The sequence below is a fragment of the Cavia porcellus genome, unplaced genomic scaffold (genome assembly GCF_034190915.1).
Source record: "Cavia porcellus strain 051 isolate PalLab524CR breed Dunkin Hartley unplaced genomic scaffold, mCavPor4.1 scaffold_13, whole genome shotgun sequence".
Classification (NCBI taxonomy): domain Eukaryota; kingdom Metazoa; phylum Chordata; class Mammalia; order Rodentia; family Caviidae; genus Cavia; species Cavia porcellus.
This window is the reverse complement of record NW_026947496.1, coordinates 48,220,491-48,240,213: the sequence shown is the minus strand read 5'-3', so window position 1 is coordinate 48,240,213 and position 19,723 is coordinate 48,220,491. Positions and strand designations below refer to the sequence as shown.

Here is a 19,723-nt window from a genome sequence, read left to right as displayed (position 1 = left end):
TCTCAATTAACTCTGAAAGTGCCTTAGCTTTGAAAGGAGGGGGGAGTTTGGAGAGGGGGTTCCAGGGTGGAAGCCCAGAAAAGGGGCTCTGCAGCTGGCTGGGCTTGTGCCCACCAGGGGAGCCATGCTGCTGCCTATGTTCTTGGTCCCTGAGAGTGGAAGCCACCATTGACCCCCGCCATGCAGCATGGGCTTTGTTTTTGGCCCCAGCTCTGGCTTCTCTCAGGTTGCTGCTGTCTGGTCACTTGTGTTGCTGTTGCTGGGCCAGAAGTCACTGGGCAGGAAACAATTAAGGCACCTCTCTCTGGCTGATTTTTCAGCACACAGGGAGGAAGAAGGGGGCACCGAGCAGCTATTCTCTGCAGTAAGAGCCCAGAGATGTCTGGACCTCAGGTTTTAGGATGTGGGGGCACATGGCAGGTGTGGAGCTTGCAGGTGGGGGCGAGTACCTCCTCTCACTGGGGGACCCACTCGATGGGATACCCATGGTGGCGGCAGCTGCAGCAGCAGTGGCAGTTGAAGCAGCAGTGCTTTTGTTTTTCAGAGAGTTGAGGTAGACCTGCTAACACAAAGAGGTTAAAAGTCCCTTCTGGAGGCCAAGAGACTCCGAAAGTAGACCATTTAAATTTACAAGAAAGTTTGGAGCTTCCCTGGGTAAACAGGTTTACCGTAGGAAGAAGCTCTCCAGTGAAATTCCTGAAAATGGTTAAGAACACATTGCAGGGGCAACAAAAAGCAAAGCAGACTGACCCAATCACATGAATAATAGACAAATAACAAACATTAAACTGGAGACAAACAAGATTAACAAAACAGACAGAGACTAACAGATTGACACCAAGAACTAGTGTGACCTTGTAGCCAACAAGTCCCAGCCTATGTCTTGGTCTGGGAACAGTCTTGGAGACTTTGATATTGCGTCCACCATTTCCAATGACTCCCAGAGGCACCCAAACAAAAGAATCTTACCAGTAAGGATCTGGACTGCTCCCTCTGAATTAGCATCCAGGGGTTTTAATTTTGGTTTCTCTTTGAACCAAAGAGAAATGGGAGCGAGAAACATCTCTTGGCAGTCCCCCTGAGAAATAATTAGCCTCAAAGAGAGGCTTTTATCCTATAAATCCCTAAAAAGGGATCCGTCCTAGAGAAGCCCCCAAAATGAAGTGGGTTTGTAAACAATAGAAGAATCCAAGCAGCCAAATTGATAAATTTGGAATTTAAATAGCTGAGCTCAGCAACCACTCTCATGGACCCATTTCAGAGTCTCTCACCAAGTGGCCCTGAACTGGAAAATTACAGAGTTTTTAAAACAGAGAACCACAAAAAGACATCTTGTTGGAAACAATTTAAGTAAAATCTTACATTAGGTTTTGGTTAACACCTGTATCCTGCTTTTTTTGTTGAGCAGGTTAACTTTTTTCTTTTGGGTACACCTCATTCTGCTTTTCTCATGGACTTACACCCTGAGTAATTTCCCATTTTCCTGGGTCAAATATAGGACACTAGTTAAATACAGGGCTCAAGATGGTGTCAGTTATGCCATCCTACAACAGTTGAGTAATAAAATGCATCTTTAGGGTAAATTGTTAACCCCCATAAGACTGAGCCAGGGAGGTCACTCATTCCTTCTCTTCTGAAGAAAGAGTGGAGCCAGTGATAATATCTAAATCAACCAAGATTAGGCTATATGACTCTGGTATTGAAACTCTTGGATAAATTAGGTAGGATCTGAGGAGAAAGAACCCAGATGCTGTTTAATTTGAGAGAGAGCTGTCAAAGAAAAAGGAACATGAACTCTTTAATTCCCTCTGCCCCTGCCACCTCCCAGAGTAGGAATGGGGGCGGGGCGGGGGCAGAAGCAGAAGGCAAGGTTTTGAGGCTAAATTGCAATTGGGATTGGGCATAGAGTAGAGTGAAATCAGATGTGTGATCAGCAAGACGTCTTACAGGAGGGGAGGGGGTGGATGGCTATAGCAGCCATGGGGAACTCTGGGAGTGAAGAATCAGCTGCAGCCCTAAGTGGGGGACAGAAAAAGGATTTAAGAGGGATCACAGTAGGTGCACAAAATAGAAATATTAAAGAGGGTAAAGAATCCCTGTAAATAGGGAAGTTTCAACCACTTTTTTAGCTTTTACTTAATTCTTGAAGAATGGAGGGATAAAGATCTCATTCTTTGGCCACCTAGTTACAAGGAAGTATTAGACACGGAGGCTACAGATAGTTTTGCAGACAGACTAAGGGGAAAAAAAAAGAATAGAAGAAGATTCCCCATCAGAAGCAGATCATTTTGGAGGCAGGGTAAGGGGAACAAGAAGGAATAAAAGGAGATTTCTTCATCAGGAGCAGAGAAAGGTAACGGTGAAGAACAGCACTAGGGTCTTTACTGAAAGCATTGGTGAGCTGTTGGAGAAGGTCTTAAAGGTCTGAAAGTCTTCAGTTGTGCCCAGAACCTTAGGAACATGGGTAAATGGGGATAAATGAGCAAGTCACTTGTCACTGTAATTGGTCAGTCACCAAGGGAAGCCAGTCTTCACAGGAAGTCCCCATAATGACTAGTGCTAGGTTTACAGGCACTAGGTGGGGGAAGAGCGGGACTCTCTCTGTCCCAAGGTGTGAGAAAAAGAATGGAACTAGGGAGCAGCTGACAGCAGAGAAAGTCTGTCCCAGAGAGGGTTAAACATTCATGGTTAAAAGTAGCTGAGTTAGAAACCTCAGAAGCAGCAGCAGCAGTGGGGAATCCTAAAGGCACAGAAAAGGCTACACATTCTGCACTAAAGCATTGGTGAGCTGTTGAAGCAGCCTTAAAGGAAAGGCATAGAGAGTTTTAGAAACCCAAAAAGGAGATCAAACTTACCTGATCTGTAGTGGTTAGCATGGTAGAAGCTGGAAATCAGCCTGGAGCACTGGAGAGGATCCGGAATCCATGTCACTGGGTGGCCCCAGTGAAAGATAGGGTAGGGTACCTTCTTGCAAGAGAAACTCCCTTCTGATCTGAGTCAGGGCATCAATCAGCTCTTTTAAGAAATTAGGAAGTATAGCATGGCTGGACAATGTTTACCCAACATAATGTACAAAACAAAACTTCCTGTCATTGGAGCACGGGTAATGCTATATCACCCCACACCACTGCTCTGCTGGAACACATAGCTACTGGGGGCCTAAACTGACAGCAATAATAAATTAAAGGGACTGAGTTAAATAAAAGAAGATGGTTTATTTAGAAAAGAGTGGAAAAAGAAGACAGACAGCTAGAAGAGTAGGACACATCAGAAAGTAAATACCCATGGATTTTTTGTCCTCAGTTCTTTTTCTTTTAAGACTAGTGATTTCTCCCACCCCACATGTGAGCACTTATAAGTTGTCACCATAAGATTGCCTCTCTGGTTTTGTTCCTATCCTGGATACCTCTGTCTACACAATTTCTGGCTATTTGATTCCTTTCTACCTCTTTGTGATGGATAAATGGTGGGAAAGGGAGAGTCTTATAGATGGGCAGCTTAGAGTTACAAATTAATTAAAGGAGGTGTGTATCTTGTGTAGATACAGTGATGCTAAAGTGAGAATATACATTTATGTATACAGGTGTATGTGTGTATCTTTTTTTGTGTATTAAATAAGAATCTTTAGGTGGCTACCCCTTATCTCCTTTGCATTTTATCATATTGGGGGGCTGTTCACCCTGGCCTTTCATGGCTACATCCTTGCTTTGCCTATCAACTTGGCCTTTCTGCTAAATTTTTAATATTAATTGTGTTACCTGTTACCTTCCCAGATCTGGTTTCTCTCTCTCTCTCTTTCTCTCTCTCTCTCTCTCTCTCTCTCTCTCTCTCTCTCTCTCTCTCTCTCTCTCTCTCTCTCTCTCTCTCTCTCTTTCTCTTTCTGTCTTTCTGATTGGTAGAGTCTAACTGCAGAAGCAAAAGCTGCCTTTAGTAAGATTTCCTATTAATTTTTAATAAAACTTAATGAGATCCTATTTTATTCTTTTTCCTTTGATCCCCCGGCCCTACATTCCTTTGCATAGACTTGGTAAGAAAATTCTTACAGGGACATTCATTGGATAATATCAATAAACAAATTTTTAACTACTCCTGCTTCACTACTGTAATAAACCATATAGGATGGCTGTTATGTAACTCACTTCTGCTGAGTAGAACACTCAACTAGAAGCAGTCAGTCTCTGTAAACCACCCTTAATCTTGTTTAGTAATGAAATCCTGAGAACATTTTGGAACAAACCAATCCTCAAACTGATGCAGCCATGACATAGAAATCATCATAGTGATGGGAAATAGGCAGACGTGGTTCTTGTCTGCTATTCATAAAAGCATGATTTGTAATTTTTTCCATCAGACATTTAAAAACTTAGTTTTGCAATAAACCATAAACTCTTAACTGTTTTAACAAAAGTTTAGCAAAACACTGCCTCTCAGCACCCCTTCTAATACTAGAAGCATCCTTCACACTGATTGTTACATATAACATTTCTGAAAAGCTAAGTGGCTTAAACTTTTAATAAAAGAATGCTCAGCTAGTGCTATGTTACTATATGTACCCCTGTCCCTGGGATGTGGTCTGAATGTCCCCCAAAGCAGGATAGCGTGGGATGCAGAAGAAGGCATATATAATATCTAAGAGTAAACCATGTAATTCCACTTTGTATTTGGGTTAAAATAATCATAGATTAGAAACTATAGGATGGAGTGATATTATAATTTCATTCACAATTTGCAAATCTTCCAGTAGTAAGTATTTCCCATTTAGATTTAGTACTGGAAGAATAGGGGTGTTGCATGGGGACTGGCAGTAGAATGAAAGATCATGTTTGGATTTTAGCTGTTAGAGGCTGAAGAGCCCAACAGGCCTCTGGGTTCAAAGGGCATTGTCATATATGAAGATAGCTGTTTGGATCTTTTAAGCAAATGACAGCATGCTAGACATGAACTGCCTTTCCTGGGATTTAGGATGCCAGACCATGGTTTGACCTCTGATAAAATTTCCTTAGGTTTAACTCTTGAGTATATTGTCTAGTGGACGTATACTAATGCTCCCAAAAAAGGAGATGAGTATTTTGGTGCCAGATAAAGAATTGCTCCATAGCACTAGCTGAGCATAGGTAAAAATGTCTCTGCCTAATATAGGGATACTCCAGGAAAAGTAGGAAAGTCAATGAAAATTAGTTCCCCAAATATACAGGTTAGAGGCATTATAAAGCATTTGGCCCTAAGATACTGTGAACACCAGTCACAATACAAATTGTACCAGGAAGGAATCCAAAGGATTCAAATAAAGCAGATTTACAAGCTCCACATGCAGTAGGAAAACTAGTGTTTTTACCTGCCACATTAAGTTCCTTGAGGTTCTTGCAGGGAGATACCTACTTTGCTGAGAGGGGCTTTGTGAAATCTTGGACATCTTCAGTCTTCTAGTCCAACCAAAATGGAAGCCCCTGCCCTCACCTCACTTTGAAGGAGAAGGAAATCTTACTTCTGGTGTCTTCCTACTTTATAATGAGGCACTTCCAAGGTGAAAGGACTCACATAACTACCTTGTTTTTGTAAGTGTCCAGGCCCTCCATAGTGGTAGCAGCCATGTGATCTCTTATTCTCCATCTTCGTAAGTGAAATCTTTGGGATATTCTCAGGAGGCAGGATTTTATTTTCTTGTGCCAAAGGAATAAATTGGGTTCCTGAACCTGTAGTTATTTACCTGAGCCTCAGCATTTGTAGCTACTTTGTCCCTGTTGTTAAAGATTGCAAAAACCAAGTTTAAAAGTTCATTAATGGGATCCCAAAGACTTATCATGGTTTATATATCTCCCCAAAGCCTCATGGGCTCATAGGTGGGGTTTTTTGGAAGTGGTTAGATCTAAGGTATGTGAACAAGAATTAAAAGTATGTGCATATGTATTAAGGGATTCGTAGCTAAACGAGTTCACTGATTGCTTTAGCATAGTTCTTTTTTATTATTTTTTAAAATTTTATTTAAAGAAAGACTAAACAAAACAGAAAATGGGTAGAAATAATACGTTCAGAGAAAAAATAAATAGAAATCACTAGTTGATGTTTACATACTGTACTTTTACAAATAGTTGTTCAAGATACTAAAGTGGAGCATATAAAATGGGAATTCAAACAGACTGCAACCAGTTCTGTTCAACTTCCAACAAAAACTTAGAAATATGGTTATCAATCCTATACACTTAAACATACATGCAGTTATCCATATCTTCAATTATGTTGAGATTGAACAAACCCAAGCAGGCTAATACCACTCTGAACAAAGAATGATACTATTGCTGGGTTTTACTTTATGACATTCCAAGATCAGCACTGGGTACTTTAGTGTCTCGTTTTCTTCCAAGTATCTGTTCATTTCATCATGTGTCGTAAGATCAGTTCTCATAAACTGTTTATAGATTCTACACATGCATGAGTCTTAACATGTGTTTCTATCCTTTCTATATTAGAGGGAGAAACAAAACAAGACAAAGCAAAACATACTCCTATAAACACATGAAACAAAAAAGACATATAAGATTGTTGTACAAGGAGTTCTACCATAGTTCCTGTGTTGTCTCTTGTTATCTTCAATAGAATTAGCTATATCATCAGACATAGTATAATTGAGTATATCAGTACATAACAGTATTAATAAAAACACAACTTTGTATAAAACTTTGTAAAACACACAATATTGTATAAAACTTCAAAAACAGGTAGTTATCAAACCAGAATGTGTATTGCAGTGAGTCTTGTCATCTTCAGTGTAGTTGCCTATACTCTCAGACTTGATAGTATCAATCATATCAGTTTTGAATAAAATCTGTCGATACCAAACAGCAATCAAACAAACGAGATTCAACTACAGATCAGTCATGATAAAACAGTATAAGTTATACAGGGCTCCAGATTAAGTTAATAGGAAATTAAAGATGATTACTGTGCTATATCCTGATGTTTTTGGGATAGCTGTCTGTACCCTCAATCTAATGCAAGTAGACAAACTGGGACAGAATAAAATCTATCTAAGCAGAGTGCTGCAAGTAATGTGGGTTTTAAATCCTGATACACTATTAACAATATCTTCTGCCATGTTTTCTAAAAGACTCTCCCTCCCCTTTCACTTCCCCAGGGTACACTGTGCATTTTTGGATCTGACTAAGACCCTTGGTTTTAAATTGGGTAGGGGGGAACCTGCTATTTACCTAAGTGGTTCTGAACCTTCTCTCTCCTGGACTTGATCTCTAATTGTATTCCTTTACCTATTAAGCCTGTCTTTCCAACCTATTCACAAATACTGGTCTAGTTGCCCCTATTACTCTCTCTGGTTCTCTGTCACATAGAGCATTGTTTTCTCATATTTGGTTTTCAATCCATGCACTCTTTTTCATGTTAATTATATTTCCTATAAATAGCATCTCGGTGGACTCTACCCCCTGATCTACTCCATGTGTAGTTCTTTTTTTTTTTTTTTCTAATTTAGTGTATCAAGGCCATCTATATTAGAGATTATAACCAACCTTCTCTGCCTCATTTCTGCTATGCTCTTTTTTTTGCCATCAGTTGTCTGCATATCTTCTTCCTTCTGTTTTCTGCTCCATTCATTGAGGCCTCTCTGCCACTGTTCCTGGAATCCTAATACTTTTCTCTCTCTCAGTAGAATGCCCTGCAGTATTCTCTGTAGAGTTGAATTGGTGGTTGCAAATTTCCCAAGTTCCTCTTTGTCTTGGCAGCATCTTGTTTCTCCATTAATTTCTAGAGACAGTTTAGCAGGGTATATCAATCTGGGCTGGAGTTATTTTCTTTCAGGGCTTGGAATATTTTGCTCCAGGCTCTTCTTGACTTGATGGTTTTTGTTGAGAAGTTTGCTGTTATTCTGATGGGCCTTACTTTATAGATTATCTGTTTCTTGTCTCTAGCAGCTTTTGATATTCTTTTCTTATATTGAATTATTGGGATCTTTATTATTATATGCCTGAGTATAGCTCTGTTTTGGTTGTAGGCAGCTGGAGTTCTGTATGCCTCATACATCTGAATATCATTTCCTTTTCCTATATTTGAGAAGTTTTCCTTAATTATTTCTGTTAATAGCCTTAGTAGTTCCTATGTTTGTACCCTTGCTTCTTCATTCATATTCTTTATTCTCAAATTATACATCCTCTTGTCATCTTCTAGCCTTTGTATTGTTACTGCTTGTTTCCTTGTTATTTTTAAAAAGTTTTTCTTTCATAATCCCACATTGCAAAACTGTCCTCCAGTTTGGATAATCTATCCTTAGATTCTTTCAAGCAGATTTGCCATCTTTCCATAGAGTTTTTAATTTCCTGGTAATCTCTTTAAATCTGCCTCATGTATTCTATATTTTCTTTATATTCTTCATCAAATGGTTCTCTCCTTTGAGTTCCTCCCTTCTTCTTCTGTGTCTTATTGAGGGGTGCTTAGCATTCTCTTTTATTAATCTTCTTATATCTTGCTTTACTTGGCTAAGTATTTCACTTTTGAACTTGTCTATGAGGTCCCAAAGATACCTCTTTATGTCCACTGGTGCAGTGTCAGTTATTGCATGTTTGCTGTCCTCGTTCTCCTTTGTATTTACCTGTCCTGGGTCACTGTTCTCAGGGTTGGGACCTGAGGACTTTTTCTTGTTGCTTCCTCTTCCCATCTTTTTTGTTTCTTCCAGGAGGCCCCAGTTTCTTTCTTTGTTGGTTACAATTCTTCTGAAGCAGGCTGGCTAGGTGACCCTTCCCACTGCAGTGTGCTAGTGAGTTGCAAACAGGGGCAGCGTATGCTGGCCCCTCCCCTCCAGATCAGTTAAGCTGCTGAGGCCTGCACTATATTACTGTGCACCGTCTCCCCTCCGGATCAGTCATACTTCTGAGGCCTTCACTGCATCAGTGTGTGCCGCCACCATAGGGAATTGATTTCGGATAATCTGTTGGGTCTCAGCCAGGTCTCATGACCCAGGCCTAGCTCACTCCACCAATCCTGTTCAGGAAGGGAACAATTGACTGAAGTCACTGCTGCCCCTTGTACTTGCCAGACTTGCCTGCTCCCAGGATGTCATCTGCCAGAGACCCCATTTCTGTGGAATGACTCTACTCCCATCAATCACCATAGGTCGATGCAGGCTCCCTGCCAGCTCAGCTCTCCATTCGGCTGGCCAACCCCCGACCTCAGTGTGACTGCGCCTCCAATGAGTCAAAGTGGCGGGACCTCGGATAGATCTGCAAGTCACCCGCTGCAGCAGGAGCACTGAACCATGAGCTGTTCCAATAATAGCATCGCGACTGTATGTTTGATTTGGTTCTTCTAGCCTTAGTTTCTTCTTGGAATGAGAGAATTCATCTCCCTCTGTTCAAGGCTCCCCACGCTGTATTATGTTGAATTCTAAGTTAAACATCTCAAGGAGCCTCTAGCTAGCTGTTATCTATCTGCCATCTTTGCTCAAATTCCTTATTATTATCTTAAAGAAAACAATGGGAACAGTAATGAATTTCAGTTCCTCTGAATCAGATAGTTGCTGAGTCCCAGTTGTTTCCTGCATTGGTTGCCAATTCCTCTGATCTGAGGTTCCTAGGGGTGGCTTCTCATCAGTGTTTGCCAGATGGTGATAGGCTCATCAGGGATTGTGGCTTTTCTTCCTGGCCCATGGCAGCAGGCTTACCGGGGGAGATAGCTATTTCTTTCTAATGAATTGACCATTTCATTTCTAATGGCCAACAGACCACACAAAGATACCACTTTAGGCTCCTGTTTAAAATAACAGCTTCAGCCTGATCGCACCCTGAATCCCTAAGGGCTGATCCTTTTAGAAGACTGGAGTTTGCTGGCTCCTCTGAGGAGAGCAGGTGTGTCACTCACACTCATTTAACAGTGGCCTATGAGGCCCCACCCTGCTGGCCGGCTCCCCCAGAATTCCTTCGCTGCCTGCTGCCTGTCTCACTGTCCTCAGATGCCCTGGGTTCTCTCACCTCACCCAGGGGCTGTCCATCCCCACTCCCACCCTTCCCTCCTCCCTAGTCTGCTCAAAACCACTTTTCACCTCTTTCACTGTATTCTTCCCCACCCCACCCCTACCCACGGGTCTTAAACCACCCTTCCTGTCTATTTTTTTTTTCTGGCTATTTTTTTGTACAACACAGGGTATGATTTGCTCGTTTACTGAATGCAGTATTTGAGGTCAGTTTCTCCTTGATAGATAATAAACACTTCAATGTAAGGGACAGATGTTTATCTTTTTTGTGGACTACTTGTCCCAAACACATGCACAATGGCGCTGGATACAGGGCAAGCCTTATTAAATAAGTATTGAACTTAATTGAAATCTTTTCCCTTTCTCAGAAGATTTAATGCTGTTTTGTTTGTTTTGGTTTGGTTTTGGGGGATAGACAGTCTCACTGTGTAGTTCAGGCTGGGTTTGAACTTACTGTGTGGTCCAGGTTATCCTTGAATTTGAGATGGTTCTCCTGCCTCAGCCTCCTGAGTGCTGGGATGACAGGTGTGTGCCACCACACCCAGCAGGATTTACATTCTAGTGTTTTTATTTTCCCTTACTAATTCCAAGAAGAGGTGATTTCTTGAATGCAGTGTCCTGGGAAAGGCATTTTGAGGGCCATTAGTTTTATAATTTTGAAAGAACAGTGAGTGAGTGAGGCAGGATGCCGCCCAGCACTGCCTCCCGCTGCCCCTCAGAGCAGCAGGTGTGGCCCTGAAGCCTCCCAGGTGTGACAGTCAGGTGTTCTTGGCCTGCCTGCAAGAACGGTGGTAAGGAAAGAGTCTGAGAGAACCAGACAAGGGCTCCAAGCCCAGGACCTCAGGAGCCAAAGTCCCCTTCTCTCCTCCTGGGGCAGAGCACACTGTGGGATGGGGTGGGAGGCCAGGCAGGGCCACATCCTGAGAAGCCACCACACTTGGACTTCAAGGCCCCTGGCAGCTGTGAGGCCCTGTCCACAACCCTGCTGTGTGTATGGCATTGGCAGCTTAAAAAAATGTGTCAGCTGGTCATGGCAATGCATGCCTGTAATCCCAGCCCTCAGGAGGCTGAAACAGAAGAATTGTTGGGTAAGAGTACAAGACCAGCCTGTACTACATAGTAAGACCCTGTCTCAAAAAATCAAAAATAGGGGCTGGGGTTTAGCTCAGCGGCGTAAGCGCCTGCCTGGCAAGCACACTGTCGTGAGTTCGATCCCTGATACCACAAAAATAAACAAAATAACAGCTTCAGAAAAACTGATGACTTTGATTGAGGGCTGTTAGCATAGTTCTTGTTTGGATTATGGGAAGGCCTACTCTGTGTGTGGGTCATGATCCAGCAGGCTTCTAGCCTGGATGGGATGAAAGGCAAAGATGTTTGCTGCTTTCTGCCAGCCCTGCCATGAACTGTTTCTCTTCTCCCATGCTGTCGTGTTTGTGAGCCAGATGTTCATGGACTGAAACCTCTAGAAACTTGTTAACTAAAATCTTCACTCTTTTCATTTTGAGTGTCCAGTATTTTGTCCCAGCAGTGAAACAGTGCCTGAGACAGAAACTCTGCTTCTGAAGTTTTCTGTGAATATCTGGGGAAGACTCAGTAATAAAATATATTCCTAATAAAATTTTTCTTCCTATAAGTTGGATCAATATTATTATATTTACAGAGGGTTTCAGTTAAGCCCCATAGAAACAAAGCAGGATTTTCTTCCCTGTCTTAGGTAATTTCTTTAATCTTTTCACAATTGACTAGCTTACTCAGCTCACCAATTAAATGAGTAATCATTTCATCAACTTCTACAGGGTGTAATTTTATTTTATTTGGCTCTATGGCATAATAGATTATACAAGATCGATGTAGTCCAGGGTCTTGATAAAGGGCCATAAAAACCTAGACATGGGCCGGGGAGTTAGCTCAGTGGTATAAGTGCATACCTGGCAAGCGTGAAGTCGTGTGTTCAATCCCTGGTACAGAAAAACAAAAACAACTAGATATATGGAATTTCTGTCCAACTTCCCTCTCTTTATAGCATAGATCGAGCTGAAGTACTGGTCATGTCTCCCCACTTTCTAATTTACACTGACTCCATACTGAGTTACAAAGAAAAATAATCTTTTTCTTTTTTAAATCTTCTAAAATGCTCCACGTTTTATAAAATACAACCTAAAGATGTTTCAGAAATAGATACTGAGTAACCCATACTCCAGTAAGGTGCCCTGCATACCTTCAATATTTCCCTTGTATAGTTCCAGAAAGAGATAACAGAAAAAGATGGGCTGTAAGATCAGGCCTCGTGAGTGCCCACATCGTCCTTTAGCCATGTCACAATGGAATGTACCCCCAAATGGGGTTATACTACATACACACCTCAAACTGGGGTCAGGTGGCATGTGCAGCCTGCCCCAGTTTGTGCTGGAATTGCCTGGGAGGCAGCTCTGCCATCTTCCTAGTCAGAATTGCCCAGCTCTACTGTTTTTTGTCATGTCCAAAACAAGCATCCTTCCTCCTATCAGCTATTCCAACCTTTATTAACAGGTCAAGAAAGCAGAAGTTTTATACAGCAGCTAAGTTTTACACAACTTAACCCAAAGATTTTTATCTAGGGATCTGTAACATACACAAGGAACTCACATAATTTCAGATGTTTGGAGATGTCATTTAACAACTACAGATCACATACCAGATAAAAGAGGCCATATGCTTTCCACATCATGGGACACACTAGACACCTATATTCCAGTTCCCTACTTCTCCCTGGTAACTAATACCAGAAAAAAAAAGTCTCCTGTAAGGTTTCCTTACAGGAAAGAAGATAGAGGAAGGCAAAACATTGGTCTCCTTTTTGGTTCACTACCAAGTCCCATGGATAGTGCCAGCTACACCTGATCACTTGAATCTGCATGGCTTAGGACATGTTTGTAGCCACCCAAGGGGGAACTGTGGCATCAAGCAGACTGATCTTTATTATGCCCTTCGGTTTTTAGTGAGAGAAAAAAAGTGTTTAGAGAATCTCCCTTATATCCCCACAGACACTGCATAAGGGCTTATCCTTATTTCATGTCTTCCTGGACAAGCAAAATTTTTCACAATCTCCTATAACCCAGGGACAATGTATAGAGCTACTTAAAGGACTACTTAAGCCACTGTACATCTGGGAAGAGTGTCTCCTGATATCTCTTACTGTTACCAGTTAGAGCACATGCTTCTTGTCTTTCGTGTTTTTATATACAAGCACTCATTTTCTAGAGGATTAGGAATCTCTAGCTACTGGAAAAGAAGACCATTATGTTTGCAAAAGGAAAGAAAAAGGATAAACTATGCTTAGCAAAGGGTTTAAGAGAAAAGTGCTTCAGACAAAAAAAAAAAAAGTATACTTAAGAGGGCCATGGAATTGAGAGAACATGGCCAAAGAAAATAAAAGACTTTTGGCTGGAGTTATTAAAGCAAATCATCGTTCTCAGCTCAGAAATGGTGATTTCTTTATTCAGTTTTAAATTAAAGTATTTTTACTTTTTATGTATCTGGAAACAAGTTCCTTTGCACTAAAGTTTTTAATTTTGATGAAGTCTAATTTTTCTGATTTTTCCTTTGTTGCTTGTGGTTTTGATGGCATATCTAAGAATTCTTTCCTAATTCAAAGGCACGAAGATTTCTATGTTTTCATCTAAGACTTGTATAATTTTATCTCTTATAATTAGGTCTGTGATTTTCTTTCCATCTTCCCTTCCTTCCTTTGTTCCCTGTGGTAATAGAGATTAAGTCCAACTCTGCAGTGAATTACATCCTAGCTTTTGTGTTTGTGGTCAGTATTCTGTCTTGAAACAGGGTCTCACTAAGGTGCCTGTGCTGATGAAACTTGCAGTCCTCCTGCCTGTCTCCCAGAATGCCATATGCTCGGCTTTTTTTTTTTTTTTTTTTCTTTGTTTTTTGAGACAAGGGCTCACTGTGTAATTCCAACTGGCCTCAAACTCCATGATGCTTCCTGAGTTCTTGGATTGTAGGAATGTACCACCATGCCCGACTGCTTTTTTCTTTTTCTTTTATTTTTTTTTGCCTCTTCCCTCCCCCCCCCCTGAAATAGGGCCTTACTAGTCTATATTGGCTTTGAACTTGAGATCTTCTTGCCTTAGCCTCTGAAAATGTTAGGATAACAGGCATGAGCTAGCACAACTGACTTCTTCATTTTGGGTTAATTTTTTTGTAGTTGTAACAAAGAAGTCCAGAAGTTTTTGCGTGACTCTCTAGTTGTCACAGTATTTGTGGAAGGACTACTCCTCCCTTAAACATTCTTTATGCCTTTGTCAAAAAGAATTGCCCTGGCCCGGTCTGGTTGCACACCTCTGTAATCCCTATACTTGGAAAGCTGTCGTAGGAGGATCACAAGTTGGTTGCCAATCTGAGCTGTGTAGCAAGTTCACCTGTGAGCTGGATTGCATAGCAGGACTTGTCTCAAAAAAAAAAAAAAAAAAGAAAGAAAGAAAGAAAGATGGAAAATGGAAGCTTGGGACACATTTCAGTAATAACAGTGCTTGCCTGCTGTGTACATTTATTTCTGAAATATCAATTCTATTAATCTATGCTTCTATCTGGACTATCAATCAAATCTATTAATCTATGCTTCTATCTTTATGCATTCTGCCTTGATTACTTTTTAACTTCATAATAAGATAAGTTTTTAACATTATGAAGTTTTAGTTCTCCATCATCTCTGGGTTGTTTTAATATTTTGTTCCTGTATTTTCATTTGAAAAATTTTAGAGGCATTTTATCATTTTCTGCAAAAAAAATAAAAAATAAAAAATGGCCTGCTAACCTTTTTGAAGTGTTATATTAAATCTATAGACTAATTTGTGAGAATATTGTCATATTTACAATTATGGGTCTTCCATTTCATAAACATAGGATATCTTTCCATTTGTGTAGGTCTTCTTCAGTTTCTTTCAAAACTTTGTTACAGTTTTCAGAGTGTCAGTATTTTTAAAAGCTATCCAGAAATTCGAATGTATAAGTAGGATTGGCAATCCTACCTTTAGTAACCATTAACAGCTGAAATCTTGTGAGTTACTAACACACACCCCACCTTGATTATTTTACACTATCATAGGAATTCACATTCTTTCACCTCAATGAGTCACTCATTGGGGATTAGAATTTCTCCAGTAGCTGTATTTATTTTAGAGACTGTTTTCCCTGCAAATATGCCTTTTACAGTGCTTCTTGTTGCCATTCAGACATTACTGTGGTAAATAGGGACAGAATTAGTGCTCCTATCTTACTATGCTCCCATTACTCTTAATTCTCTGGCTGCTTAAAACTTGTATTCTTTGAGAAAGGATGTCACTGTAAGGCAGCCAAAGGAGAGCCTCCTGTTAACCCATTAGTGAATATCCAGGGCAGAGACTTGGTACCTGACTCTACTTCAGTAACCTCCCAGGCCAATGTACATGTAGTACACTTTATCAGACTCTGAAAGAACTGACAGCGTTTGTGTTTCCTTGTTGTACAGCCCATTGATATACAAGACTGTGAAAACCCAGAAGCCTGGTAAACCAAAGGAATTATTTGTGCATTGGCTCTAACTTATAGTTTGGTTAAATGCATTTCTCCTTCATAATTTGTGGTAAAACAGACTTTTTATGGGTACCAATTAGATTGAGTATAAGAAAGTTTGCCAAGTATAAGAAAGTATGCAGTCAAAAGCTCTATCCTTGAGCTGTGCCCCCCGCCAAGCATGTATTATGAACAAGATTATAGGCAGGCTTGGATATTTAAAGCTAATTCTGAGATGGTTGTTTTTCCAGCTCTTTAGAAGTATGCCATTTATTTAAGTTACTAGTCATTTTATCTGTTCATAAAAATAAGGCCATACATGAACTAGCTTTAGTGCTACTTTTCTACATCTCTAAAGTAGAGTGATAGTAGTTTTAAGCCTGTTCTAAGGATTAAATCAAATTTTATATGTGTGTACATACATTCAAATGTAGATACTTTGCTAACCTTAGTCCAGTTGATGGAGATGAGGTTATACTATGTCTAAAATGTAACTATTTATGTCAGTTATGTATCCACAAGCAACAGGTATTTAATGGGTCTCTAGGTAGATATGGGTTATAATTACAGTCCAGTTACTGAAATACAGGATGGCCAAAAATTTGCATTTTTCATTAATTTTTATAAGATAATATAACAAGAACTATTAAACCGACAATTTTATCAAATATATTCAGTATGTACACAGGCAGACACTCAGGGTAAACTGTTAAGTTGTTAACTTGTAGAGGTAGATTACAATTAAGTAAGCAATTAAAATTATGTCAATATCTTTAAATTCTTTTTACGCTGTTGTCATTGTGCTGAAGTTCCTGGTTACTGTTACTTGTGCTTTAATTTTTTTTTTTTTTTTCCTGTGAAAACGAAGAAAGATGGACCAATGTGATAAGCTCAGTATTTTGTGGGACAAAGAACGCATTTATGATGAGCTGCCACCTAGTGTCAGAAAATGGGTAAGTGTTAAAACAAATCACTTTTACTCCTTTATGAAATCCTTACTTTCTGCCCCTCAGTTGTTGGTGCTTTGTTAAATCTGTGCTTAGAATTGTTGACTTTATGCTGCAAAAATTGCTGTAGTTTTTACTCTGAATTTTAAGAAAGTGAGGTGGGTCTAATCAAGTTTCCTTTGTCTTAATGAGTAGATCTGGGCTGTAAAAAACGCTTCCAAAGAAATCATATAGAAGGAGGTTGGCATTTGCAAAATAAAATAACTCCTTTCTCCAGCCTTGTATTTTTTTTTCTTTTTTTTTTTCTTTCTTACCATCTTGCAGGAAAGAAACACTATTTTTCAGAGTACTGTATTGGGTCAAGGGCTGTTTTGGGGAATGGTAATGGGTGGCGGCTTTTTAACTTTGTTACATAGATGGCACCATGGCAAAACACAAGTGACTTAATTCTACATTAACAGTTACTTATGAAATATTTCACTGAAGTGGAAAAGAATTGATAAGAGAAGGTTTCAGTTTTGGTTTTGGTATATCCTGGTATCCTCACCAGGCTTCCTCTATACTGTGATTTTGCTGGAAGCCCAGGAAGCCCCTCCTAAAAAACCTCCTAAATGAGTGTTACTAAATGGTTGTCACGGTGTTTGGTATGAAATACTGTTTTTGCTAGGATGCTGTTAGAAGCAACCTTACAAACTGCCGTCATAGGTTTCTTGCGAAGGTCTGAGTCCTGGACCCTGGTTCCAGGGCAGGTTTGTTTTAGCCAGTGGGAATGACTTATGGAGGAAAACTGATCATAAGGTAAAGGGTAAAGACATTATCATGAAGGCTCCTTTAACTTTATAAAACATCTTAAACACTTGATTTTTAAAGAAAATCTAGAAAGATAGATGAAATTATAAAGAAACAAAAACCAGCTATTGTAGGAAAGCAAAGAATGGCTAAGCATGGCAATACATGCCTTTAATCCCAGTGACTCAAAAGACTGAAGGAAAGAGATCACAAGTTCAAAGCCAGCATGAACAAGACCCTATCTCAAGATAAAATAATAAAAAAGGGTGGAGATTAAGCTCAATGATAGAGTACTTGCTTAGTATGAGCAAGATACAGAGTTCAATCTTTAGTACCACCAAAAACAAAAAACAAGCTAGAAAGGAAATGGTTTTTGCACTGAAATGATGGTTACAATGTTTCTGCTTTGAAGCCTCCTCCTTTGTTCCCCCATAAAGAGTGAAGACATGGGACAGTGTTATCTGTATTACTTGGTACCTTCCTGGGTCTGGTTTCTTTCTCTCTTTATTTATCTTAATCTTTATCTTTCTCATTACTAGAGTCTAACTGTAGAGGAAAAAGCTGCATTTAGTAAGATTTCCTATTAGTTTTCTTAATAAAGCTTAACGAGATTCTACTTTATTCTTTTTCCTATGATCCCCCAGCCCTACATTCCTTTGCATAGACTTGGTAAGAAAATTCTCACGTGGATATTCATTAAATAATTATCAATAAATAAGTTTTTAATTACTCCTGCTTCACTACTGTAACAAACCATATGGGATGTCTGTTATGTAACTCAACTTATGCTGAGTAGAATACTCAAGTAGAAACAGTCTGTGTAAAGCATCTGGTACTCTTGTTTAATAATGAAATCATGAGAACATTTTGGAACAAACCAGCCCTCAAACTGATGCAGCCATGACATAGAAATCATCATATTGATGGGAAACAGGCAGACATGGTTCTTGCCTGCTATTCATAAAAGCATGATTTGTAAGTTTTTCCATCAGATATTTAAAAACTTAGTTTTGCAGTAAACTATAACTCTTAACTCTTAACCAAAGTTTAGCAAAACCCTGCCTCGCAGGACTCCTTCTAATACTAGAAGCATCCTTCACACTGATTGCTGCATAACATTTCTTAATGTCATGGTACCTTTACCTACAGACATGGCCATCTATATGTGATGAGGGTGATAGTAATGATAAAGGTGAAGGGACTAAATCATGTTTTTTGGTTTTTGGTTTTTTTTTTTTTTTTTTGGTGATATTAGAGATTGGTCACAGGGCTTGACACTTGATAGATATGTCTAACTTGATTCAAACATTACATAAAGTACACTTATATGAAAACATTCTTTATACTCCATAAATATATATATTTTTATGTATAAGGTAAAAGTTAATTTTTAAAGACAGTATTTTTATTAAACTTCCATCCCTGTAAATTTGCTTATGCATGGGTTGTTTCACACAAACTTCATTGCCCTGTCTAGTGCTAAACATTATATATATCATTTAGTCTAGTTACACTGCAGACAATTGTTCATTTAGTTAGCTCTTTTCAACAGTGTAACTAGGCTAAAGGATGTATGCATGTATAACTTTGATAGGTATTGAGTAATTACCTTTCAAAGGGACTAATTTACATATATGTCATGGGTGTGTGACGTTATATTGATTCTTACAAGTTTTGATGGGTAAAGGTCACTGTTTATGAGGCATAATTCTGAGGTAATATCGTGTATTTTTCAGAAATGACTAAGCATTGTAAATCTGACAAGCTGAATTGCCTTTTTTGCCCTGCTAGTAATAGATGTGTTCCTTCCTTATTCTGTTGTCTTGATTATATAATTAGAAGTGCTTTCAGTGCTGAGAATCAAGTAATCGTTCCTTTATGAAAGGGGTAAAAACTCTTAAGCTAGGTGCAGCAAGCCACCTGTAGTTTAGCCTGATAAGGAGGCCAAGGCAAGAGGATCACTTGAGCTCAATAGTTTAATGCCAGCTTCAACAGCATAGTGAGACATTATCTCAAAAGAAAAAGACAGCTAAGCTTAATAGCATATAGCTGTAATTCTAGCACTCAGGAGACTGAAGCAGAAGGATCTTGTTTCCCTTAGGGAGTTTAAGAATTCATCTTTTCTAGTCTGGATTACTATTTCTGTGGACATCATATAGCTAGGGTGTGTTTGCAAAGTGTTTAATGCCATCAGAGCAAACTTTATTCATCGGACATGTTTAAACTTTCATTCAGAGACTTAGTAAATGTGGGAATATTTGCTTTTTCAAATGACTTAACGATGGAAAAGTCCTTGGAGAACTGTCTAGAAATGATTTTGAGATTTTGGTGGAGACCAACACTACAGATGCAAAAAAATACATGAAAAAGGAGAAAAACCAGTTGGACCACTTATAGTTGAGATCATGGTATTGTACAATGACACATGCCAATATATATGGGATGGGCAACTTGTAAAACTGGAGGT

General features: G+C 39.5%; 1 protein-coding gene and 1 pseudogene across 9 annotated transcripts in view; one reads left to right on the top strand and one right to left on the bottom strand.

Moving 5' to 3' along the window:
- LOC100717288 (zinc finger protein OZF-like) overlaps window positions 1-19,723 on the top strand; it is a 74,534-nt gene that overhangs the window by 20,325 nt on the left and 34,486 nt on the right. For 6 of the 9 annotated variants that reach the window (XM_063260188.1, XM_063260186.1, XM_063260189.1 and 3 more), the window contains one exon: window positions 16,389-16,473. In XM_063260188.1, coding sequence (XP_063116258.1) covers window positions 16,389-16,473 — 85 coding nt within the window. Of the gene's footprint in view, window positions 1-9,117; window positions 9,290-16,388; window positions 16,474-19,723 lie in introns of all 9 variants that reach the window. The other 3 variants (XM_063260193.1, XM_063260191.1, XM_063260192.1) reach the window with 2 other exon arrangements.
- LOC111757888 (small nucleolar RNA SNORA2/SNORA34 family) lies at window positions 9,675-9,803 on the bottom strand (annotated as a pseudogene).